Source organism: Sebastes fasciatus, chromosome 24, assembly GCF_043250625.1.
Source record: "Sebastes fasciatus isolate fSebFas1 chromosome 24, fSebFas1.pri, whole genome shotgun sequence".
Lineage (NCBI taxonomy): Eukaryota > Metazoa > Chordata > Actinopteri > Perciformes > Sebastidae > Sebastes > Sebastes fasciatus.
The window spans coordinates 12227613-12252293 of NC_133818.1; the positions used below are offsets into that span (position 1 = coordinate 12227613).

At 38.9% G+C, this 24681-nt stretch overlaps 3 protein-coding genes across 7 annotated transcripts; 2 read left to right on the forward strand and 1 right to left on the reverse strand.

Annotated features, from left to right (window-relative positions):
- Positions 1-1838: 1838 nt before the first annotated feature.
- LOC141762950 (uncharacterized) lies at positions 1839-7079 on the reverse strand. 4 transcript variants are annotated; one of them, XM_074627138.1, is made up of 6 exons: positions 6943-7079; positions 5333-5825; positions 4773-5022; positions 3466-3715; positions 2754-3372; positions 1839-2648 (listed from the first exon to the last, which is right to left on the reverse strand). In XM_074627138.1, the coding sequence occupies exons 2-6, from the start codon at positions 5809-5811 to the stop codon at positions 2234-2236; spliced, it is 2013 nt and encodes a 670-aa protein (XP_074483239.1). In that variant the 5' UTR covers positions 5812-5825; positions 6943-7079; the 3' UTR covers positions 1839-2233. The 4 variants fall into 4 exon arrangements, with proteins under 4 accessions (XP_074483239.1, XP_074483237.1, XP_074483236.1 ...); XM_074627136.1 differs by having other exon boundaries at positions 6887-7033; XM_074627135.1 differs by having other exon boundaries at positions 6871-7024.
- An 839-nt stretch (positions 7080-7918) lies between these two features.
- cyp4f3 (cytochrome P450, family 4, subfamily F, polypeptide 3) lies at positions 7919-13332 on the forward strand. Its single transcript, XM_074626512.1, has 13 exons — positions 7919-8224; positions 9019-9163; positions 9283-9336; positions 9564-9691; positions 10277-10398; positions 10478-10624; positions 11095-11218; positions 11310-11376; positions 11673-11802; positions 12435-12568; positions 12644-12708; positions 12786-12868; positions 12952-13332. The coding sequence occupies exons 1-13, from the start codon at positions 8021-8023 to the stop codon at positions 13169-13171; spliced, it is 1623 nt and encodes a 540-aa protein (XP_074482613.1). The 5' UTR covers positions 7919-8020; the 3' UTR covers positions 13172-13332.
- A 2126-nt stretch (positions 13333-15458) lies between these two features.
- On the forward strand, positions 15459-23500 carry LOC141762847 (cell adhesion molecule CEACAM1-like). 2 transcript variants are annotated; one of them, XM_074626928.1, is made up of 11 exons: positions 15459-15749; positions 17323-17469; positions 17586-17711; positions 17791-17951; positions 20669-20762; positions 20835-20933; positions 21032-21052; positions 21144-21164; positions 21254-21280; positions 21376-21432; positions 21517-23500. In XM_074626928.1, the coding sequence occupies exons 1-11, from the start codon at positions 15680-15682 to the stop codon at positions 21534-21536; spliced, it is 843 nt and encodes a 280-aa protein (XP_074483029.1). In that variant the 5' UTR covers positions 15459-15679; the 3' UTR covers positions 21537-23500. The 2 variants fall into 2 exon arrangements, with proteins under 2 accessions (XP_074483029.1, XP_074483030.1); XM_074626929.1 differs by having other exon boundaries at positions 20669-20753.
- Positions 23501-24681: the final 1181 nt, after the last annotated feature.

Consider the following 24681-nt stretch of genomic DNA (forward strand, 5'->3'; position numbering starts at 1 on the left):
AGATATTCCATGTACAAAAATAGATGACACCAACAACCATGCCACGTTCAAAGTCACTTAAATCCCCTTTCTTCCCCATTCTGATGCTCGGTTTGAACTTCAGCAAGTCGTCTTCACCACCTCTAGATGACTAAATGCATTGAGATGCTGCCATGTGATTGGCTGATTAGCTATTTCTGTTAGCAAGCAATTGAACAGGTGTGCCTAATAAAGTGGCCGGTGAGTGTATATATTACTAATAATAATATTATAATTCTTATTGATAAAAATGAATAAATATTAAAATGCCCATAACTCATCCTTCTTTGAAATTCTTTATTTTCAAATATACAAATACAAAGATATTCACTGTACAAAGATAGATGACACAAAAATGTTCACTGTACAAAGATATATGACACTCATATATATATATTTATATTTGTGTCATATATCTTTGTACAGTGAATATCTTTGTGTCATCTATCTTTGTAAATATGCCGCTCCCCACCACTATAAAAAGATACTTATATCATATTATATATTATATATATATATATTATATATATATTTATACATATATAATATATATTATATATATATATATATATATATTATATAATATATATTATATATGTATATATATATTATATTATATATATATCTTTGTACAGTGAATATCTTTGTCCAGTGAATATATTCACTGGACAAAGATATTCACTGTACAAAAGATATGTGACACAAAGATACTCACTGTAAAAAAGATGTGACACAAAGATATTCACTGTACAAAAATAGATGACACAAAGATATATATATATATAATATATATTATATATATATTATATTTATATATATATTATATTTATATATATATATTATATTTATATATTATATAATATAATATATATATATATTCACTGTACAAAAATAGATGACAGATATTCACTGTACAAAGATAGATGACACAAAGATATATATATATATTATATATATATTTATATATATACATATTACATTATATATATATTACATTATATGTTATATATATATTATATATATATTATATTTATATATGTATTATATTTTATATATATATTATATTTATATATATTATATTATATACACATTATATACTTTACACTTTTGCAAAGTGACAGGAATTTTTTTTAATATTACTTTTTTATACTATTATTTTTTATTTTATACTTGATACTATTATCTATATTTTTACCATTAATATTATAAATCTTACTGATAAAAATGTATAAACATTAAAATGCCCATAACTCATCCTTCTTTGAATTTCTTTATTTTCAAATTAACTGACTTATTAACTAAATGAACTTGGCACACTATGCCTATATGACAGATAATTAATACATCCATAATTAATACATACCAGGACAGCCACGGATCAGATAAAGTTTGGTATATAACAAGCAGCTGCACTTGAAATAAGGTGCATAAAAAAACATTTCATGTAAGGCTTATGGGGACACTATAGAATAAATATGACATGTTTTTTGATGAAATAAAAAGATTGGAAGCAGTCAGAGGTGGAAATGTTAATCAAGTAATCAACTCAGGTAAAAATACAGCTTTAACTTCAAACTCTTTATTACAATAGACTAGACTAATAAACTAGTTGTATATTAACTAGTCTATTGTACCTGCAGTTGAACTTAGAGGGAATGAGTGAGAACCAGAGCAGCCCTGAATAGTTACTTAAATATTTAATAGTTTCTTGAACTCTACAACCTTGTTCTATTGCCCTCCTGCCCATCTGAAAGTGGTCAGGCAATTTCTTTGAAATCCCTCAGCTTGGTTACAGATCAATAAAAGGCTAAAGAAGAATGTGCAATCATGTGACTTTATTCTTTTAATTCTTTCATATAACAGTGGAGCATCTTTAAGTATGGTTTAGACAAAAAACCAAGGCTTGATTTAGAACACACCAACAGAGAAAAAAATTGACAAAAAGGGGCAAACTGAAACGAAACACTAACCGCGTTTACACACAAATAACTGACTAAAACTGTCAACAAGACAACTTTAATTTTCAACATATACTCTATTCAATGTAAGACTTTAAAGCCCTGTTTTCTCTATGCATGTGCGTTGTCACAGTAAGTGATTAAGCGCAACAAGTGCCAGTCAAACAGAAATATTTAAATCAATTATTCTTACTTTTTTAACTACAACGTCACCTTTTCAGATTAGTGATGTAAACGAAACGATGAATTACAAAGACTCAGTTTCTGTCCTCAGCTTGCAGGCAAGCAGGCAGACACAAAGACAGCCGGTATCTTCTAACAGATTGTTCTGATGCAGCTCGACCAGACCGGCCTGTACCTGAGATCGGACTAGCCTGGACTGGCCTGGAATAGCCTGGTCCACCTGCGACAAACGGAGTCATCACGCCAGACCCATCAACAGTCCTCACGGGAGACGAAGAGGCCCTGGTCTGTGCTGGGAGTCGTCTCTGCTTGGCCGGCTCCTGCCTTGCATCATCCTGTGGTTCGGTGGAGCTGCTGATGCTCATCTGTGATTGGCCAGCTTCTGTTTCTGACTGTTGGACTGAGGTCACCAGCCAGTGGGGCTGACTGCGCTCATTGGTCTGATGATGATGTGACGGGTGCAGAGGAGAGGAGCTGTCTGAGGTGGAGCTACATAAAAGAGAGAAAGTTTTACTTTACAAGTTTAAGTCCAGACAATACACAAATTAAATACATTCTGAGATGTGTGTAATGTTACGTTAAAGTCAAACGTACCTGTTGAATGATGTCTGCGGGGAAGAGGAGGGTGAAGAGTAAGCTGGCCACTTGTGTTTATGAGGGCTCGCCATGGTCACATAGTCGTCCTGAGGCAGCACAGACGAGCTGGGGCTTACCTGTAGCGACATCATCATGTACCCCAGCCTCTGCTCCTCATCTGACTCCCAGCCCTCCATCCCGCAGGCTGCAACACCGCCGTGGTCCCCTGTCACCATGGCAGGTCTTCCGCAGTCGTTTTCCCTCCCTTTGTTCACTGGGAGCTGATGGTCCATCTTCATTTCCATGTAGCTGCCAGTCTCAGACTGACGGGATCTGAAAGGGCTGAGATGTGAGGTAGAGCTCAGAGTGGATTCAGGGTCTGGTTTGTGGGGCTCAAGGTAACATTTAGTTGGACTTGTCTGGGTTTCAGGGTATCTGGGGGGCAGGGAACGAACGTGAGAACCAAGAGGTCTCACATTCAGCCTGTCTCTGTATTTGGGTCTGCAGCGTTTTGAGGTCAGAAAGGTGTGAAGCTGATTGTTGGAGGTCGGTGACCGGCTGAAGTCAGGAAGAGCTCGTAGTGCCCTTACTGTCTCACGAACCAACTCATGAATGTGCTGGGCTACTGCTGGGTTTCCTGTACAGAGCAGACACAAAGAAGACGGCTCACAGTCCCATGGGAAGGCAGAAATGAGTAAAACTAGCACATCTTTTTTTTATCATCAGTTACCTTGGTCTCTTGCTTCCATCCAGATCTCTCCGGGACCGTTTGGTGCCGACCTGCCGAGCTCCAAGAAGAATGAACCGTCCAAGTGGCCAAAGCGACGAATACTCAGCAAAGGCATAGTGACCGACTGCAAATCACTGCATGCAGCCACTCTGATCAGGATGAGAGACGTAGCTGTGAGGCAAAGCCGGCTCTCCCCCGCCAGAGACGTGGAACAGCCCAGACCTCTGGGCTTCACCATGACGGGCCAAACCTAAGGTCAAGGTGAAAGGAGCAGAGGAAAAAATTCAGGCAGGGATATTTATATCCAATGAAGAGTTGGTTGTACTTAAAAACGTCTTTTTTAATTGACATTTTTAATTATTTTATATCCAACATTCTGTCACGTGAAAGTGATATTAGCTTTATAAACACAACCTCGAAGTGGAAGTTGAGGCAGACACACAGCTGACAACCTCGCAGCTAAACTAATTAATGCGGTGGAGACTTTTACTGGGAAAGTGGCTGCATGTGTCCACGACAATACACACAGCATGGTGGCTGTTAACTCTCCCGCACGGGTGAACTGGGGACTCAGTTATCTGTTGTGCTCATAAACTGCAGCGGGTGATAAATGATGGATTTAACCTGTTTGTGCATCGGCTTTTCGTTGCAGCTGGGCGGCTTGTTAGGAACTACAACCACAGCACCGCTGCATGCAACGCACTAATCTTGTCGGTTAGCGGTTAACGATCGGTTAACGAGGGTCACCTGACTGACTTTGGAAAGGTGACAGTGAATTCTGCACAACATGGTTGATTTCCTGTGATTTTAGTAGTATTAAACCTGCTAACAGACTGTTTGTGCCAAGTACCTTGGATTTCCTTTTGGGTGTTTTAGTAGTTATTCAAATTTTAAGAAATGCGTACAGTATATAGGACATAATTGTGCCTTGTTGAATATAAGGGTAATATCACCTAGATATCCTCAGCGAGCATATTACGCTGTTTTATTTGATTGTATTTCTGACTCAGTTGTCAAGGCTAGGGAAAGTGCACATTGTGTATCAAGAGGTCATCCATCCGTAAATTGAATAAAATGTCTACTTTTGCAGGGCAGCAAACTTAAAATCAACTTTAATTAAAAGTTCTCTTAGTTTTAAAAAGGAACAGTGTGTAACAGTGTGTGGAATATAATATTCATAACTATGTTTTCATTAGTCTATAATCACAGTCTTGGAAAGGCCACTAGATGCCACCAAATCCTACACACTGCACCTTTAAATCTACTGCATGTGACAGAAAATAAAACAATACAAATTCTGGTCTGACCTCTTTGAAGAAAGCAGCAGGGGGCAGAGTGCAATACCCGTCATCCTCTTCTTCAAACCCTTCTCCGTGCTCTTCATCCTTCCGCTCTTCCTCCATCAGTTTCTTAATGGCCAGATACCACTCTTCTTGTTCCCCCTGGTCCTCCACCGATAGTACCAAGGTCTGATCCTTGGCATACAGCGCCACCGTGTGGCCTTTCCTGGAACTGCCACTCCGGCTCACACCGAGACAGTACCTCAGGTAAATCACCCTGGGAAGTAGGAATAAAGAGAATCTCATTTTAGACTGTAATATTTCTTTTGTTACCTTATAGATTTTCCACCATGGTGAATCCAATGACCACTGCTGAACAGTAAGCTGCAGCTGGCAGGGTCCATTGGCTTTTAATTCTTAATGCTTGGCCTTATTTACACATTTAAAAACGACTTCAGGCACGAACATAGTGTATTCTAATCAATTAGCAGAGGATGTATTCAGGATGTCAAATTACTTTGGTGCATTAAAGAAGACATTTATCAACATTTGGCTGGTGGCATGCATTAATGCATTAATTAACCAACCCTTTCTTGTTCGAGCCAAACAGCGTAGCTCCACCAGCAGGCTTCTCCATTGCTGTGAACTTCTCCTGGCTCTTGTACCACTCGAGTCGGCTCGGCCCGGTGTGACTTCCTGCTCTCAGGACAAAATATCTTCTGTTGTTCCGCTCCAGCTTCCCCAGGTAACTTTGTTTCACCACATCGTTCTGCGGCCCGGAGGAGGAGGTCATGAGGGCGCCGGCCAGAGGGACCAGAACGCTGGAGGCCTGGCGGGTGCAGAAGAGCTCCTCGTAGAAACGAGACGGAGGACTCGACTGCATCTCGACGTAGTGCTGGTCCTGCTCCATTTGACGATCATTCATCCAGGGAGGCCGCAGAGGGGATTCGGCTGGTAGCCATGTTTGGGTGGAGCTGCAGCTGGGAGACGACAGAGGAGAGCTGGAAGCAGGTGGAGATGTCTCTTGGCTGGCACACCTGCTGGGCCCTTCTGTCATTTCATTCATTTCAAGCTGAGGACCTGAAACATGCACACAGAGGAAGATGAGTGAAAAGCAGGATATTTCTTACACCTTACAAGAGAAAATGATTCTGAGCAGCTCAAAAGCCAAAAATAAATTAATGTTTGTTGTAATGAAAACAAAGAAATGCGGTTATATTAGGACTAGTTTTCTCAACAGATGTGGAAAAACAATATTTACAAGATCAACTGAACAAATATTTCCAATTTCTGTAGCATTTTTAACCATTTGGCTTAAATATTACTTCTTTTAAGTTGTCTCTCCTTGACTCAAACACTATTAATATCCACACAAGGCCAATTGGAGATTATTTTAGTAATCATCCTATATTCACAAGCAAGGTTGCACAATTAGAGGTTAAATTTGTGCAATGGTACTTAACGAAAATATTTTTTTTTTAATTAAAATATCCCAGAGTTTCTCTGGTATCAAACATACAACATTTGGATTTATTTCTGAGCATACAATTATTATATTCACAGGTTTTTAAATGATGGGCTTAAAAAGAAAAGCATCTAATAGCTGACTAGGTTCAAGCATAGTCCAAAAATAACATAAGAATAAATGATATATTGATTTTGGCCCTGTGAGAAAGGGAAACGTTAAGAGAGACCGGGTGGGTGTGTGGGGGGTGTTATGTTTGTTAAAGTAAATCCTATATTGTATAAATTGCTTAATATTGCTGATGTTTGTATAACAAAAAAACAATAAAGACATTGTTAAAATTATATATTGGTCTGAAGAGATTAATATACTTTAGTATTCATTTCTAGTGCTAGAATTAGTCGACCATTTCCCCCCCCTATTTCATAGCATTGCAATATGAGTATCTTTGGTGTTGGATAAAATAAGCAAATATATATACATGTAATGGAAAAATAGATATATTAATCAATTCATCAATCAATAATCAAGCAAATTAAAGTACATTTTTTGGAACCATATTAACTGAATGAGGGGTAAACATCAATTAGCCGGTGCGTCGTGTTTACCCACACCAGAGGACAAAAATATTAAATTAAAATTGACAGGTAAACACATTACCACTGGAAGAACGCACAGTGTCGCCTGCAGAAGTCAAACAACGATTTCCACACCTATTTTCCGTCAAACTACCTGTCTTTAGTTGTTCTCTACTCTGCTACAGGTGTTGTGTTGTACCCAATTAGGCCGAGTCGTGCATGGGCCTCGCGGGAGCGCGCACAGCGTAAAGCCATCATTTTAATGACTTCTACAGCAACGCATGGGTTAAACATGATGTAATCTACTTTGTGGGGTTCATCAGTGGTGATGTATGATCTGAAGTCTATAGTTTATGAACGGTTAGAGTCATCAGTGTTTTATTAGAATCAGTAGCAGAGCTTTTCCTTGATATAATTGGTCAATTGGTTATACTAAACTATTATTCTATTAACTGCAAGTAAAGAAAAGTTGCTCACACTTATTGGGAAGGAAATACAAATATTTGACTATGACAAAAGTGAATAGAATAAAAGTTGATAAATAAAACTATATAAATGACAAATATATGAACACTGACTTTGTTATTTGTTTTAGAAAAATTGTTGTTTTCTTGTGTCTTCAATGAAGAGTGCCTGGAATAAAATGATGTCAACATATTTGGCAAGAAAAAAAATGTTGGAAAGATAAAAAGTTAAAATAAATAAATGAAAATAATGATTAAAAAAAAATCTCTTGAAAACTGGGTATTGCCCCTTTAAAATATAAAATAATACAGCTTTTAGAGGGCTGTTTTTTTTAACAACTAAATTTGACCTCATGATACAAATGTGTCAACAATAACATAAGATAATAATAATATAAGATATAAAAAAAAAACTAAAAACAACAGCAAGGAGCCAATAACTATAACAAAAATAAATAAATACAATTAATTCATTAATTCATTAATTAATGAATTAATTAAACAAAATAAGTTTACATTAAAGTAATTTATAAACCAAGTTAATGGTTGACTCTCCATCAACAGGATGCAGGTCAAGATGTTGTAAATGAGTAATTAAAGGAAGTGGTGTCACAGCAGTTGCTGCTGTTGACATAATTGGGTGGACCAGTTTGGTTTCTGCATATTTCAACATTAGTAACGTCTCATTGTGAACACAGTCGCTGTCAGAGCAGGGCGAGAGTCAAGCAACCTCTGGATACTCGACATCCTCTCTCTTCCTGTCCCAGGATGTCTCTCCTCCACGGTGTCCTCTCTCAGGTCCTCAGCTGGACGGGCCTCTGGCAGGTCCTGTTAGTGGTCGGTGCAGGACTGGGAGCTGTGGTTGCATTTTCGACGGCGAAGCTGTTGGGGCGACACGCCTGGTACACATACAGGTTGTCCTGCTTTAGCAAGCCACCTGCAAACTCCTGGCTTATAGGCCACCTGGGCCAGGTAGGACACACTCACATGCATTTCTAGTTTCTAAGATACAGTCTGGACCTCATCTGTTACCTTTTTAATGCTTGGTAAATGTTGAAACAAGACATCAGGAAATCTAACAGATTTCTCAGTGTGATACAGGAAGTGGTGAGTGTTGCGAAACATTATCATCAAATGTCCTCTTCTTGAGAATTCAGCACAAACCTCACTTTAATATCCTTTTAATTGAAGAAAATAGAGTTCAATTAAAGATGCTCATTTTCAGTTTCTTGTATTTTGGATTTCTACTAGAACATGTTTAGATGCTTTAATGTAAAAAAAAAAAAAAAACGCTTTATTTTTGCAGCACCTCTTTTCACCCTCTGTCTGAAACGCTCAGTTTGAGCTCCTGCCCCGCCCCCTATCGAAAACACTGCTCTGATTGGTCAGCTGGCCCACTCTGTAGTGATTGGTCAACCGAACCAAACACTTCGGACTCTGCTCCAGCTCCGCTCTAACTAGCTTTGTTTAAGGGCGTGCCAAACTAGCTGCTAGGCAGGTATTATGCAAATATGTTACTTGGTGACATCACCACATTACGGAAGAAAAGGCGGGACTTCAAGCGAGGCGTTTCAGGCACTTCAGCAGCAGTGTTTCTACCTTTGGCGCGGACTTTGGGCTTTGTTACTTTGCACACCTTTTACATGCACAAAAAACTATATAACACACTAAAGGAAATGGAAAAAGCACAAAAGCATACTGTAATAGGACCTCTTTAAACTTATGGTATACTGTATATTGTAATGTTTTGTGTATTTGTGCCTCAGATGCAGAGCACAGAAGAAGGTCTCCTGCAGGTGGATGACTTGGTGCAGACGTACACGCACTCTTGCAGCTGGTTCCTCGGCCCTTTCTATCCCCTGGTCAGACTCTTCCACCCTGACTACGTCAAACCTCTGCTAATGGCACCTGGTAGTGTATAATTACTGTAAACAGTACACTAGTGGAAGTGTTATCGGAGCTACTAAAACCACATTTCCTGAACTTCATTTCATATTGCTCTTAAATCCTCACTGCTTCCCTCCATCCAGCCAGCATTACAGTGAAAGATGAGCTCATCTATGGCCATCTGCGTCCATGGCTTGGTGAGTCAAATAGCTCATGTTGCTCTTATGTAAGTCTAGTGGAAGAGTTTTTAAGTCAGCAAGAATTGGTTGCATGTTTCATAATACTCAGGAAGATGACAAAGTAGCTGAAAAGACTGCCTTTGTTTATGGATTTTTAAGATGAATAAATGAATAATACTAAAGTCAGATGCGGTGATCCAGTATTGTCATCCTCACTTCCAAACCTCCTCTCTCTTACGTCCCAGGACAGAGCCTGTTGCTAAGCAACGGGCAGGAGTGGTCTCGCAAGAGACGGCTGTTGACTCCAGCTTTTCACTTTGATATTCTGAAGAGCTACGTCGTCAAGTTCAACACCTCGACTGACACCATGCATGTAAGACGCACAGCAGTGGACGGATGCAAGCAAACACACATGGCCTAGTAAAGTGGGAGACTGATTTTGAGAACCCACAGAATGTTAGTTTTTGTTTTTATACCCAAATTATATTTATTCTATTGTAGTGATCTCAGTTATGAAACAGAAAATGTTCCCATATACTCAGAACATGGGTGCTCTGAGTATCATCTAGAACATCTTAACCAATTCATTGTCTATGGAGAAGTGCTGCCTTCAAATGGGGCCTTCAACTTCCCATGTTGTAAATACGAACTCACAAGTTTCATTTGAAGGCAGCATATGGAGCAATTACAGACTTTGTACTTGATGAGATCACAAATTTCATTTTTAGCACTCTAGTTTGGGGATTTGGGAGAGAGTTGTTCATGTTTACTAATATTTTTGGACTGTCTTAGACCATAGGAATAACATGTATGAATTTTCAAAATGGGCGTAGTTCCCCTTTAATATGATGATCTTATGTTGCATTTACTTTCTGTTTAGAAATCAGAGTGAAATCTATACACACTTGCTTTAGTATCTGCATGCAAATGTCTCTGTTGCACCTTTTCTGTCTTTCAGGACAAGTGGCGCCACCTGGTGGGTAAAGGCACGACTACTGTAGAGATGTTTGACCATGTCACTCTCATGACACTGGACAGTTTACTGAAATGTGCCTTTAGCTACAACAGCAACTGTCAGAGGTGAGGACACACACTTTACCATTTTTCACTAATAAATTCATTCTACTTCTATTTTGTTTATTTTATTTTCTCTCTCCAGGTCTACCAGTGAGTACGTGTCAGCCATAGTGGAGCTGAGTGACCTGATAATAGATCGGCGCCAAAAGATTTTGCACCACTGGGACTGGTTTTACTGGAAAACACAGCAGGGGAAACGATTCAGAAAGGCCCTAAACACTGTGCACAGGTACAGCACATGCACAGATGTGACCTTCTGACCTTTATGTAACATTGTAGCACAGATAATATAGGAACCTCCAAGTCTCATGATACATTTCCACTGCAAAATAATGAAAACCAAGCTGTTGCCGTAATCTCTCTTATGCAATCATATTTGTATTAAATTCTACCGTGTTATATTCTATTATATATTATTATATAAATTCTATATATTCAAATTTAATTGATTTTTTTTAAAGTTTTAAGCTTTTTTAAAGTTTTTTTTATTGTTTTTATTGTTTTACTGCATGTTATTAGAATACACCATATTGCATTGGGCAGTATCATATTACAGTAACATATTGTATCTTAATATACTAAATATATATATTAAAATATGAAATATAATATTCTAGTATTCTAAGTATCACGATCTATAGTAACGACTTCTTATTATCTATTCTTTTCTGCGTTTCGGTAAAACCGTGGTGTTTGCAGTTTTACCAGGGAGGTGGTTCAGAAGCGCCGAGCCCTGATCAGCCAACAGGAGAAGACAGAAACAGATTTCACCACAGCACCACGCAGGAAGAAAGATTTTGTGGACATCATTCTGCTGACAAAGGTAGGAGAGAGGAAGAAATAAGAATGAGATATAGAGATGGACAGAATCAAAAGTGGCAAATCGCTTTAAAAGATGCGGTGTAATTCTGCAGGATGAGGATGGACGAGGCCTAACAGATGAGGAGATAAAGGCGGAGGCCAACACCTTCATGTTTGCAGGTGAGACAGGTGACAGGTATGGACTAATGCTACTGTTAAGCATTATATTTAGCATTTAACGGACCGAGTAAAACTGTTGCAGCAAAATCCCTGTGTATTGTGACTTGAGCAATGGCTTTAGTTTACAGATTGTTCCTTTAAAGGTGCAGTGTGTAGGATTTGGCAACATCTAGTGGTGTGGTTGCAGGTTGCAACCGAGTACCCCTCCGTTCACTCCTCCCTTTCCAAGACTGCGGTAACGTGAGTCGTCGAGTGTGAAACCGTGTAACGCCGTTCGCCTCTCTCTTTTTCCCCAGGTCACGACACAACAGCCAGTGCGATTTGCTGGACGCTGTATAACTTAGCACGCCACGGCCACTATCAGGAGAAATGCAGGCAGGAAGTGATGGATCTGATGGAAGGACGAGATGGACATGAAATAGAGTGGTAAGAAAGCACACGCGCAACCTAAATGACTGGACATTTTGTTCACAATTTTCTCAGTGAAAATGCTTAGTAAGAGACGAAAACTTGTCCTCATACAATCTGAAACCCTGTCGTATTAAAGGGGACCTATTATGTTTATTTTCAGGTTCATACTTGTATTTTGGGTTTCTACGAGAACATGTTTACTTGCTTTAATGTTAAAAAAAACGCTTTATTTTTCTCATACCGACTGTTGCTATTGGTCAGCTGGCCCACTCTATTGTGATTGGTCAACCGAACCAAACTCTTCGGAATCCGCTCCAGCTCCGCTCTAACTAGCTTTGTTTGAAGGCGTGCCAAACTAGCCGCTAGGCAGGTATTACGCAAATGTGTTACTTGGTGACATCACCTCGTTACGGAAGTAAAGGCGGGACTTCAAGCAAAACGTTTCAAGCTGTTCAGGAGCAGTGTTTCTCCCTTTGGCGTGGACTTTGGGCTTTGTAACTTTGCAGACCTTTTACATGAACAAAAAACAATATAACACACTAAAGGAAAGGAAAACAGCATAATAGGTCCCCTTTAAGTGCAGTTGAAAGTCCGTTATAATAAAGCCAAATTTAGAAATATTTAAATGTGAACATCTTTATCTAAAGGGAGGATCTGTCCAACCTTCCCTTCACCACCATGTGCATCAAAGAGTCTCTCCGGCTGCACGCTCCTGTGCAGGCTGTAACAAGGAAGTACACCAAGGACATGGCACTGCCAGGGGATCGGATCGTACCAACGGGTGAGAGGGAGAAATAGATTTTACACCTTTAGAGAGTGAATGTATTCTCAGAATGTTTCTGTTATTCCTCCCAAGGTGCCATCTGCTTGGTCAGTATTTATGGGACACACCACAACCCTGCTGTTTGGACAAACCCACATGTAAGAAACGAACCAGATTTCTTTTCACTCTGGCTCAACGTTGTCATGTTTGACCTGTGTGATTTTCTCTCTTTTAGGAGTTTCAACCTCAGCGTTTTGACCCAACAAACACAGATGGGCGGGCTTCTCACGCCTTCATCCCCTTCTCCTCAGGCCCCAGGTACCGCGTCCTCATTGCTGCAATATATAAGGTGTGACACAAGTAGGAACGCGCTGGTAAAGACAAGATTATGTTTTTCACAGGAACTGTATTGGTCAGAAATTCGCCTTGGCAGAGCTACGAGTCGTGGTGGCGTTGACCCTGCTCAGGTTTCGTCTGACCCCGGGGGTGAACCCTGAACTCGGGAGCAGCTCTGGGGGAGTTCGCCGTCTCCCCCAGCTCGTCCTGCGTGCGGAGGGAGGTTTGTGGCTGCAGCTAGAGCATCTGATCCAGAACAACCCGGAGGAGTTGCAGGATGAATGATCCAACGAGATGACACAGAAGCTCTGGCCTCACACGTAGTTTAGTACATCACTGGATTTATGTTTACTGAATTGTTTCTAAATCTATTTCTACAAAGACATGATCGTCGACTATTTTTTACTGTTTTGTTTTGAATAAATTCTTTAAAAAATCTTAAAAAACATATCCTCATTCTAATTGACTTTTGAAGTTACAACGCATGTTTAGGACAAACATCCGTATGACCTGGGCTAGATTAACCTGGATTAATAAAGGTCAAACTAGGGTCAAGAGTGCATTACTCTTGAAGGGACTCTGTAAGAATCAGAAATTGCTTGTTAACAGTGACACCTTAAGTCAACGACAGCGTCCTGCTGCTCACTCTCGACTGAACGTGATTGACAGGCATCATGTTGATTAACGTTAGCAACATTAGCAGCTAAAACCACAATATCACTGTATATTTCACATGCTTGGGAAAGGCCCGGCCGATGTTGATCCTAGTGTTAACTTTTCGGTCGGAGACGATAATGTTACTCGCTCCGGAGTTAACCCCCGTCAATCTGCACAAACTGCATCTTCCACTGTACATTCCCTTGATATTCTCAAAGCTAAACTAACTCTCCTCTGCTCAGCCGCTCGCTCGTTTTCTCAAACACTCGCCGCCGCTCTCTCTCTCGTGCTTCACCACTCCCTTCCCACGAACGAACACACTCTTCACACTGGCTCTGCTATTGTCCAAAATGACCTACGCCACTCCCACAACACTAGTTTTCGTCTGACGTCGGTCACATTCCTGTTTTGCAAGACGGGCTTCACTAGATATAACTTTTTTAGTTTTTTTGTGCATCCGTGGAGTTTGTGTTGGAGTCTGAGCTGTGGTCGGGGCTGGTCGTTTGTTGGCGTTAGCGGACTATAGCACACATTAAAAGCAGTCCACAGGCAGATAGAGGAAACCCAGAAAGTTGCGTAAGGTCTAATTTTTTTAGGTTACAACCTGTTCACACATTGGCAATAAAAAAAAAAGGTATACATGTAAAAAGTTACATTTAGTCTTTTTGTTACAGGCCTGCAGAGCCTTTCTCCTGTTCTGTACTCTCTCCTGTTCTGCCCCTCCCCCTTGTCTTGGAGGTGCTGCCAGGTATGAGTAATAATGGAGGTGATTGGAGTCCACCTGTGTAGAGTTGTTCAGTTGCTGATTGGCTCACTCTCCTGCCATCTAGCCAATCGCTGCATTCAAAAGAGGCACACTCTGGGCTGCCCGCTCTCTCTCTCTCTGACTCATTTCTACTGAAGCATTTGACTTGTGCAGAAGATAAGATAAGGTTTTTCATGTAGTTTCGTTCATATCTAGAAGCACTAGATTTATTGGTTGGTGCCAACCCCTGTATGTTTTGTACACCACTGTTTTTTAGTCAGCCTTTTGTTTGTGTTGTTTCTAAAGAAGGCAGAGACTTAGTTAGGCCAGGTTTTATTTATTAATTTTGTTTATTTGGCACAACCATTTTGTCCCTACCTCCACCACATTTTTGTCAACCTTTAGTCATCTTTAATAAACACCTTTAACCTTTCACTTTGATTTTGTCGAATCATTGGTTGTTTGTTCAGTTATTGCTCCACCTAGTGGACCCTTTAATGTAAAATAAATACACATCTTTGGTAACAAATCACTGCATGTCATTTGAATATTAATGAGAATATTCCCTAAATGTTCCCTAAATGTAATTTTTTTTAATTATTATTTATTTGATCTTATTTCACATGAAAAGCACCCCATGTTCTATAATTTCATTGTAAAAAGTGAAAAAGTTGGTTTACTTCATATTTGTATCTAATTAATTAAGCTTGGACTTTTTGTCACTTGTGCAGTGTAAATACTGTAAATCTACTGTTACAGATATGTGCAATAACATGCTGATCACTCTGTGCAATCATTATATGATGCTGTGCAATAACTATATAATTATCTGATGGACACTTTGTGCAGTAATCTGGCAAAACGGTCATCTCATCGATATACATATTGTATTTTTATATATTATATTTTTAATATTTATATTGCACTCTCTTTTTTATTGTATTATCTTTTCATTAGCACCTATGGGATTGTCACAATTTAATTTCGTTGTACTACACAATGACAATAAAGGGCTTGAATCTTGAATCTAAGTATGTTTATGGAAATGTCTGAGTAAAACCAAATAAAGGAAAAACTTAGATTTGTAAATCTATAAAATAAATAAAATATTGAGCCTATTGATTTTTCAAGAAAGGGGTGTTTTTAAGTGTTGTGCCTGCAGTAACAACCTCTCACCACACCACACAGTCAGCCTGTAGATGTTTAACTTTCACTTTCAGCATCTTCCAGTCGTTTCTCACCATTCAACCCTACCTATCTGCTTTTAAAGCTGACCTACTTCACCTATAATGTTTTAATCTGTTCAATAAGGTTATGTTTATCTGGGTTCAGAGCAGCAGCAGCTTGGATTTCCTCTCGTTTCTGACAGTTTAACCGACCAAGAGAAGAAGATGTGTCCTTCTGGGAAAGCCATGACCGGCTGGCTGTGTGTTCTCCTGGCTGTCGTGTCCGCAGATCCCGGTAAGTTCTCCCATCTATGGGTTAGTTTACCTTTTATATGAGCTAACAGGGTTAAAAGTTGTGTGTTTTATGGGTGTTTGTGTTTGTACGTTGTGTCGCAGTGTTGTAGTTTACCAGATTCACGGCCACACCCAGTTTAAACAGCATGGAGCTGCAATAAAACCAGATTTACTGGCTAATATCTAATAATAATAATAATACTAATAATACAATAGAGTATAATGTAACAGCACCATAGAACAGTTAGGAGTAGAGGACTGTACAGTAGAATAGAGCAGAAAAGAGTATATAATAATGTATTGAAAGGAAAATAGAGTTTATATAGGTCTACATAGAACAGATGTGAAAATATGATAAAATAGAGCAGAAACGAGTAGAAACAGAACAGTTAGAAATACAATAGAATAGACTAGAGTAGAAATAGAAGAGTTAGAAATGCAATATTATAGAAAACAGCAGAAAAGAGTAGAAATAGAACATTTAGGAATACAACACAAGAAAATAGAGCAGAAAAGAGTAGAAACAGAACAGTTAGATATACAATATTATAGAATAGAGCAGAAACGAGTAGAAATAGAACAGTTAGAAATACAATACAGTAGAATAGAGTAGAATTAGAACAGTATATAATATAATAGAGCAGAAACGAGTAGAGTGTGATAGTAATAGTGAGAAAAACAACATTATAGAATAAAGTAGAAATAGAACAGTTTAGAATAGAATAGAATAGAGCAGAACAGAAAAGTGTAGAAATAGAAGAGTTAGAAATACAATATAATAGAATAGAGTAGAAACAGAACAGTTAGAAATAGAATATTATAGAATACAGCAGAAAAGAGTAGAAATAGAACAGTTAGGAATACAATATTATAGAATAGTGCAGAAGAGTAGATAAATAGTTGTACATAAGGTAGAATAGTTAGGAATTGAGTAGAATATTATAAAACAGAATAGTTGAGCTTACTAAGAGAAGAGAAGACGGAACAGAAAAGTACGAATATACCAAGCGAAAGAGAACATGGAAGAGGAACAGGAACAGAATAGAATAAAAAAGTAGGTGCAAAAAACTGTAGTAAGAATAAAACAAGTAAATTAACTAAAAACTATTTTAACAAAACGGAGTGTATTTTACACATACATGGGATTTTTTGTAATTCTTAAATTAACTGTTAAATTTTATATTTTCTGTAAATTTGAACTCCATAATGAAGGTCTTAATGCTGCCTGAGTCTTAAAATTGATTGTTTCTGAAATCGAAACCCCCCAAATTCCCATATGATATTACCAGGAACCTCACAGATTAGTTTGTAAAATGCTCATCACAGTTTCCCAGGGCCAAGTTGACATCCTCAAATTGCTTTTTTTGTCCAACCAACAGTCCCAAGCCCTGAAGACAATTAATTTACAATGACATAAAGCAACAAATCCTTTGGGCTAAAAACTAAAAATAACCAACCGCTTGTTTAAAGGCAACAGCTTAATCTTCATTACCTTTAATCTGACAACAGTCCAGTGAACAGAAAGCCCATTTAAAGGATGTTTAGACACACTGAGCCTCTTTTTTTCCTCGCAGTGAAGAAACTCTACAAAAAGGTGGGCGACGAAGTCGTCCTCAAACCAGGCACCATCCCTGTAAAACCCCCCATCATCTGGAAAGAGGGTAATAACATCGCCATGCAGTGGGATGGAATGGAAACGGATCCTTATCGTCAGTTCTTAGGTATACCTGAGCCGAGTGCTTCATTCAAATGTGCTTCATTCAAATGTTTTGATTGATTAATGCTAAATTATGCAGTGGAGTGAGTTCCATCTTTCCATGTGGGTGTTTGTTTAAAGTGCGTGGCAGCCTGAACACAACAAGTGGAGAGATGACAATCACAGGACTGACTCGAAAAGACAGTGGATTGTACACGCCAGAAATCAACGACGTGGTCCAGAATACAACTCATCTCATCGTCATCTGTAAGCGGAAATCGTCCACACTGTTTAGTCCGATTTATCGCGACTTATTTCTAATAGTTTTTTTCTCCAATAACAACAGCCCCCGTCCCTAAACCCACTGTTAGTGAATCATGTGACGATGAGAAGACCAGCTGTACGTTGACCTGTGATGGAGACACCACGGACGCTGAACCAGTCTCCTACAGGTGGAAGTCAGGTGACACGGTGAAAGCTTCAACCAAGGAGCATCGCATTACAAAGGTATTTTATACCACATAGCAGAGGCCCATGACTTGGGACTCGAGTCATACAAATTTGACGACTCGACAAAATCAAGAGACTTGCAACTTGACATGGACTTTAACACCAGTGACTCATGATTTCACCTGGACTTGAGTCTTTTGACTTGAAAGTACTTGATACCTTCCCCCCAGCCCAAAGATTAAAGGTCACCTATTATGCAAAATGCACTTTTCCATGTCTTTTAAACATCAATATCTGTCCCCAGTGTGTCTACAGGCCACCATAGTATCATAAAAGACCATCCTCTCTCTTTTTCTCCTCCTCCGTTTGTCCGGAAATGGGTGCAGAAAAAAAATTCGCTTTTTTCCTTGTATTCTGACGTCGTTAGAGAAATGCAAGCCACGTGAGGGTTTCCTGGTCGAACCAGAGAGAACCTTCAGTAGCTGACCCCGCCCCACAGCGCGTCACTGTCTCTCCTCCTCAACCGAACTTGAGCAAAGTAGCTCCTACAGTTAGTCTGCAAGAACCAGCAGAACAGGCTTCATGTACTCCCATCATCTAAATATAACATGTTCTTTCACAAAGGCTTTATGTAATTACACTGTTTAAACAGATGATATTTATATATTATATATATTTGATGTCATGCATGTAGCAGAGTACAGGTAGTAAATAGTGACTTGTAAGCAACACAACACATTTCTGTTTCACAGTCAAACTTTATTTGAGTAGACAGATGACAATATTAATTATTCACAGCATTTGTAATCATCCCACCTGTTAGTTAGTTATGTTAACATGGTACAGGAGAAAGTCTTCAGCTCTGGTAAACTATGGTAAGCTAAGCTCCGGTGGTCTGTAGTCATGGTAACACAGAGACAGCTACTACTGTAACTAATATACCATTACTCTGATCTTCCATACATTTATCTTTTAGCAGAAATAATGAACTGACTACTGTTTCACATCTTCTATTTTCCACCCTGATGGTCGCTGTGTTTACACACCGTGTCATAGCGGTAGCATGTAGCTAACCCGTTAGCATGTAGCTACATGCTAACGGGTTAGCTACATGCTACCGGGTTAGCTTTGTATCTCCATGTAAACAGAGCCATCTGCTCTCAGCTGTCTGCTCTCCTCTGTCTGCTCTCAGCTGTCTGCTCACAGCTATCTGCTCTCAGCTGTCTGCTCTCAGCTGTCTGCTCACAGCTATCTGCTCTCAGCTGTCTGCTCTCCTCTGGGATGATTCTGTCGGTCATTTCTCACAGATGGATCTGTAAAGACAGACGTAAAACAGAGTGTATGTTTACGGTTTACAGAGTTGATGCATGAGGTAAACACTGAGCTAACTAACAGAGATATAAACAGCATTATTTACCTGAGAGAAACCGTCAGGAAAACCTGGAATCTGGACCGCAGATGTTCATCATGTGTCGCCGATTTCTGATCAGATTCCTCCGGTAACGTGCGCTGGGTGAAGTTTCTGGTTTATAAATTTTAAAGTGGTTTATAAACTTTATTCTAGCTGCTATCTCTCCACTCGTCTCTCTCGCTCTCTCTCTCTCAGAGAGAGAGCGAGAGAGAGAGCTTCTCCGGGAGGGAGGGGGAGGGTGACGCTGTTGTTGAGGACGTTTGATTGACAGAAAACGCTGACCAATCAGAGCAGAGTGGGAGGAGACAGAGGCTACAGACACAGAAATCAGCACTTTTGGAAATGGGCTGAAACAGAGGTTATAGAGACATGCTGGAATGCATGATCTGATTGTTTTTTTGAAAAAAAAACTTCAGAGACATGGTTTGGAGGTGTCTGAGACCTATAATAACTAGTTTAAATGGAGTATAATATGTGACCTTTAAAAAGTATGTTATTTTATAAGTGTGCCACGAATCAATTCATTTCCTGAATCGACTAACGATTCATTCCAAGTCGACACTTAATTCCCCAGATCCACGTTGTTTCATCAAATCCCACAGCATCCAATCAAATTGCAGGAGAGAACCACGTAGAACGTTAAGTTACTACGAAAAAAGGATACCGAAGATAATTTTGTTCGCGTATAAAAACTACGCGCCGGTGGTCAACAAAAAACTAATAGTAGTATGCAAAATGTGCGGGTTGAAAATTACAGAGACGTAAATGGCGTTACATTTAGTTCAGAGGGCAATATGACTCGTTTAGGACTCAAAACTCAACTTGGGACTTGTCAGTTTTGATTTGAGACTTCTAGCAACATCCTCCAGGCCTGCTGTTTTCTGTTAGGGTCACGGTAACCATGGTTGGTAAACGCATATAGCGCTGGGTATCCAGCAAAAGTCACTACAATGACAAAAACACTGACGTTGGGCGCTGAGATTCATTTTTTTCAACTCGAGGCGTTCATGGCGCGCTTGTAAAAACGTGAGGCGCTCAGCAACGCAAAAGCAGTGTGCAAAACACTTCGATTCCAAAACACTTCAAAGTCTGATAGGGGCTTTAATCCTCACTTTCAAAACATTGCAGCCGACTGTAATATCCTTCAAACATCAATGATTCATAAGTTATATTGTCATAGAAAGACGAAGCGTACATACAATGCAATTATTCTCAAATTTGTGTGCAAATAATCGCATGTTGTCAAATTTAGTTTCTCAATTACCATTTCTCAAACAAACACTGAGATACAGTAGGGACACCAGGTTGTAAATATGGTATATGTGTGTATAAATGTTTGGTAATAGTCATTATTTACTTCCAGGACGACAGTTCAAGTATCATCTGTGAGCTGGAGAATCCAGTCAGTCAGGAGAGCAGCCTACCCGTCCCCAACCGTCTCATCACTGGTGAATCAGGTAACATTTAAATTTCAACCCAGAACATCCCGCTGTGAAGCCCACCTATTGATGCTGTTTGTCGTTCAACAGCACCCGGAGGAAAACTGAACATCTCCACAGGAGTCACAGTCTTCATCGGTCTGCTGATCACCGTACTGCTGCTGGTTTCCCTCCACAGATGTAAAACCGGTGAGAACAACTCATATATCTACTTTCTAAATCAAGCAGATGTTGTGTATGATTTGTGATGATGAGGAGTATTAATCATTCTCTTTGATTTCCTCTAGGAATGTGGTTCTTCCAAAAAAGTAAGTTTGAAAAGTAGGTTTCTTGACATATTTTCTTAACATATTAAATATGTTTCTTAACATATTATCTGCTGTAATTCTCTCCCTGCAGCATCCATGCCATGGGAAACAGGTCAGTAACTTAAATGACCTAATTATGCCTTAAAAAGCAAACCTTTACACATCTAATGACTTCCACTGTCTTGTTGTCCTCCACTACAGACTTCTGGGGGAGGCACGAGAGGCCACGTGAGTTTCAGTCTGTTTTTCTGTATTTGTTTTGTCAATTTTTTTTTTATTATGATGAAAAGGTTGACATCCATACGTCCATATCATTGATACAGAAACAGAAGCTGCTGAATCTAATGGCACCACTGCTCAAGAGCCGGAACAGACAGACGGTAAGATACTGAGAAAAAAAAAATCACCTGCTTGTTTCTAAATATAATCATTTTACTCATTTACTTGACTTTGTTATTTGGCAGAGGAAACACCGATGAAATAGGCAGCCAAACGACGGCAAAACAAGACGATCCAGAGTGAAGCCGAAATGTTTCAGGAAATCCAGAAGTGCACATTGGATTGGTCTGTCCTGCGGTTACAGTACACATATTATAGAAAATCCCTTCAATAGAATTTTTTAATTTATTTTTTTAAACCAACAAAACTGACAAAAGGGGGTATAAAGGATTGTTAAATGCTTGATTTTAAGACTGGAATTCTGCTGTTTGTTTTAAACAGAATACATTAGTTTAAAGGTGCTATTGTTAACATTCAGCCACTACATGTCACACTCTGCCTCCCCGGTTCCATTGCATTCACTTCACTTCAAGTGGTTGCCAGTTTTTGTTGTCGAGCGGAGTGAGACACGTGATACCAACGTCGTTTTACCATTGGCTCACAAGCCTTGTTAGAAGTGGGAACCAAATGTCAGATATCTTCCACAGAGATAAACAAAACATTCATTTTGGACCCGCCAAATTTTTTAAAATGATTAATTCACAATCATAATTTTATTTATTTTTTTAGGAAAAGCCATTCTGCAGTTTTCTAAAGGCTCTATGGATGTTTTTTTAATTATTCGAATACATAATTTTTTTATAAATAAGACCCTAAAAAAGACAATAAGAAGTTATTTAGCATGAAATAAAATAAGACTTCAGTTGCAGTGCAGAATGTAATAAAAGCTTTTAGACTTGAAGCAGATCTTCCGGTTTGTTTCTAGATTTTCCAACGAGGCACTGAGGGGCCTCAAAGTTTAGACAATACCAGGAAACCCTGCAGAGAGCCCTTTCCTGTGACGGGACAGCATACCTGACACCGACTGGTACCTCCAGCTCATTAAAGCAAGCAGGTCACGGTGTGGATCCTGGCAGTGTTAGAGAAGAGCTTGGACTGCGTGGGGAGGAACTGGACTGATAGCGGAGGGGGTGGAAAAAAGGGACGCTTTGTGTGGTTTGAGCTGCCGGCTCAACCAACAAGCACGCCATTGTACAGTACCTTACTGCTGACTTCTCAGCCAGAGATACTACGAGTGTTGTGAACAAAATATATTCAAGCAAGGGGAAAAGTCAATCAACTATTTTTATTTTGGGGTTTTGTTTCGTCATCAGATGTTTGTTATCACTTTTCTGATTGTATTTTTAATGTGTATTCTGCTTTAAAGGTGCTATTGATAACATTCACCCTCCCCTGTTCCATTGCATTTACTTCACAACAAGTCGTAGCCGGGCACTCGCTGTCAATCTCAGACATTTATCCGTTTTTTTCCCACTCTAACCGACGACACAGAGATACAACGTGATACCAAACGTCAGATATCTTCCACAGATGTAAACAAAACATAAATTTTGGACCCGCCAAAAATTTTTAATTTCACAATCATAATAATTTTTTTCAAGAAAAGCCATACTTTTATTCGGCACCTTTCTTTCTCTGTAGATGTATATATATATATATTTTTTTTAAATATTCGTCTACATAAAAATGTTATCAATAACACCTTTAAATTCTGAGAGTTGAAATGTTTGGTGTGTGTGTAGATGCAATAGATGTGTGTTGAAAATGGATGACAGGTTTGTGTTTGCACTTAACTTTACTTTCTTTTATAGATTCTTATTCCTTTACTTGTAGTGACAACATACTTTGCACTTCAGTGCAGCTGAAAGTATGAGGTTACAGATGTCCCACATTTAAAGGTCAAGTCAGACATTGCAGTATACTGACTGAGGACTTTCAGATTATGTCAATGATTTGTGAAACTAATTTTTAACATACAAAGCAGCACTACTAAACGATGTGGCACAGACATTTTTAAACTTTAAATAGCTCTAGAGGCTTCAAAGTTTCCGTTATTCATACCCTGTTAGCTTAGTATTTATTGTGGCTTGTTAAAAGTGTTGGAGGACATAAAGAATGTAAGTGTTTTTATACGGGCTGCATTTCATAAAAGCAACTGAATATCAACCCCTTTTTACACATCACTCTTTTTTTAATTTGCATATCTTCAGTCTTTCTTTTTCCAGCAGGAAAATAAAGAAACAGACCAGAGTTGAACCACCTGAGGGCAGCAAGTCGTCACATTTCACCGTCAATAACAGGCTGAGTCATGTGTACTGTGGGTTGGATCGCTGTACTAAAAGTATGTAGGAAAAAGCAGCTGCAGCCTTTCAGAGGAACATTGTCTTTTATATATGTATATATATATATATATAGTATATTTCAGTGGCACCAGGCAGGTAGAGGCCATATGCAGAGACCTAGACAGTGGTGGAAGAAGTACTCAGATCTTTTACTTATGTAAAAGTACAAATAACGTAGTCTAAAAATACACTGTTACAAGTAAAAGCCCTTAATTCAGAATGTTAATTAAGTAAAAGTACAAAAGTATTATCAGCTAAATGTACTGAAAGTATTAAAAGTCATTATGCAGAACAGCTCATTTCAAAGTCTTATATTCTTATAGAATCTTTTTTATTTTTTATCACTAACAAATACATTTTAATGTTGTACTTCCTCAATTCAGAGTCAATTTAGATACTTTAGTTTATATACTACTGGGTAAGTGCTGCATCATATCATATAAACATCTGTTTTCTATGTAAAAAGTAAATAGTAGCTCAAATATATATTATACATAGCAAAGTGAAATCTTATACTTACAGTTAAACTGAAGCGTTATAGACGTTACAGAGCCGTACGTCAAAGTCTGTCATGAACGTTGTCGTCACTACTGCATTGAATTGTGGGATATTTATGCCGCCGTAGTGTCCAGCGTTGCCTTCCTTATTTAGTATGCAATTCACGTACTATTGGTTTCATACTGAGGTTTTTTCGGACGCAACCATACACTGCAACAGGAAAATAACTGGGACACATTTAGAATGTTTACATTTAAAACTGTAAAATGGTTGATATATTGTATATTTGTGACATCACAAAGTTACAGAAACCCTGACAGCTCGTTTAAAGGCACAGTTTCTGAATACGGGCGGTGTGTATTTCTCCATGGATTGAGCATGTCACAGTATTTATAGCACTTAAACCTGCTTTATAATAAAAAAAGACATGAAAATCTCCCTTTTTACAATATGGGACCTTTAAGTTTATGGTTTTTTTTAAGGTATTCAGTCAAGGAGTTCTTATCCAAA

Excerpts from the sequence above, each read along its gene's own strand:
- LOC141762950 (XM_074627138.1), bottom strand. The coding sequence starts at position 5,811 with ATGAATGAAATGACAGAAGGGCCCAGCAGGTGTGCCAGCCAAGAGACA. Across the intron at positions 3,373-3,465 it reads GATGGAAGCAAGAGACCAAG|GAAACCCAGCAGTAGCCCAG; the intron begins GTAACTGATGAT and ends TGCTCTGTACAG. Across the intron at positions 2,649-2,753 it reads CCGCAGACATCATTCAACAG|CTCCACCTCAGACAGCTCCT; the intron begins GTACGTTTGACT and ends TCTTTTATGTAG.
- LOC141762847 (XM_074626928.1), top strand. The coding sequence starts at position 15,680 with ATGTGTCCTTCTGGGAAAGCCATGACCGGCTGGCTGTGTGTTCTCCTG. Across the intron at positions 20,763-20,834 it reads TCTCATCACTGGTGAATCAG|CACCCGGAGGAAAACTGAAC; the intron begins GTAACATTTAAA and ends GTCGTTCAACAG. Across the intron at positions 20,934-21,031 it reads CCTCCACAGATGTAAAACCG|GAATGTGGTTCTTCCAAAAA; the intron begins GTGAGAACAACT and ends GATTTCCTCTAG.
- cyp4f3 (XM_074626512.1), top strand. The coding sequence starts at position 8,021 with ATGTCTCTCCTCCACGGTGTCCTCTCTCAGGTCCTCAGCTGGACGGGC. Across the intron at positions 9,692-10,276 it reads CCTCGACTGACACCATGCAT|GACAAGTGGCGCCACCTGGT; the intron begins GTAAGACGCACA and ends TCTGTCTTTCAG. Across the intron at positions 12,709-12,785 it reads CTGTTTGGACAAACCCACAT|GAGTTTCAACCTCAGCGTTT; the intron begins GTAAGAAACGAA and ends TCTCTCTTTTAG.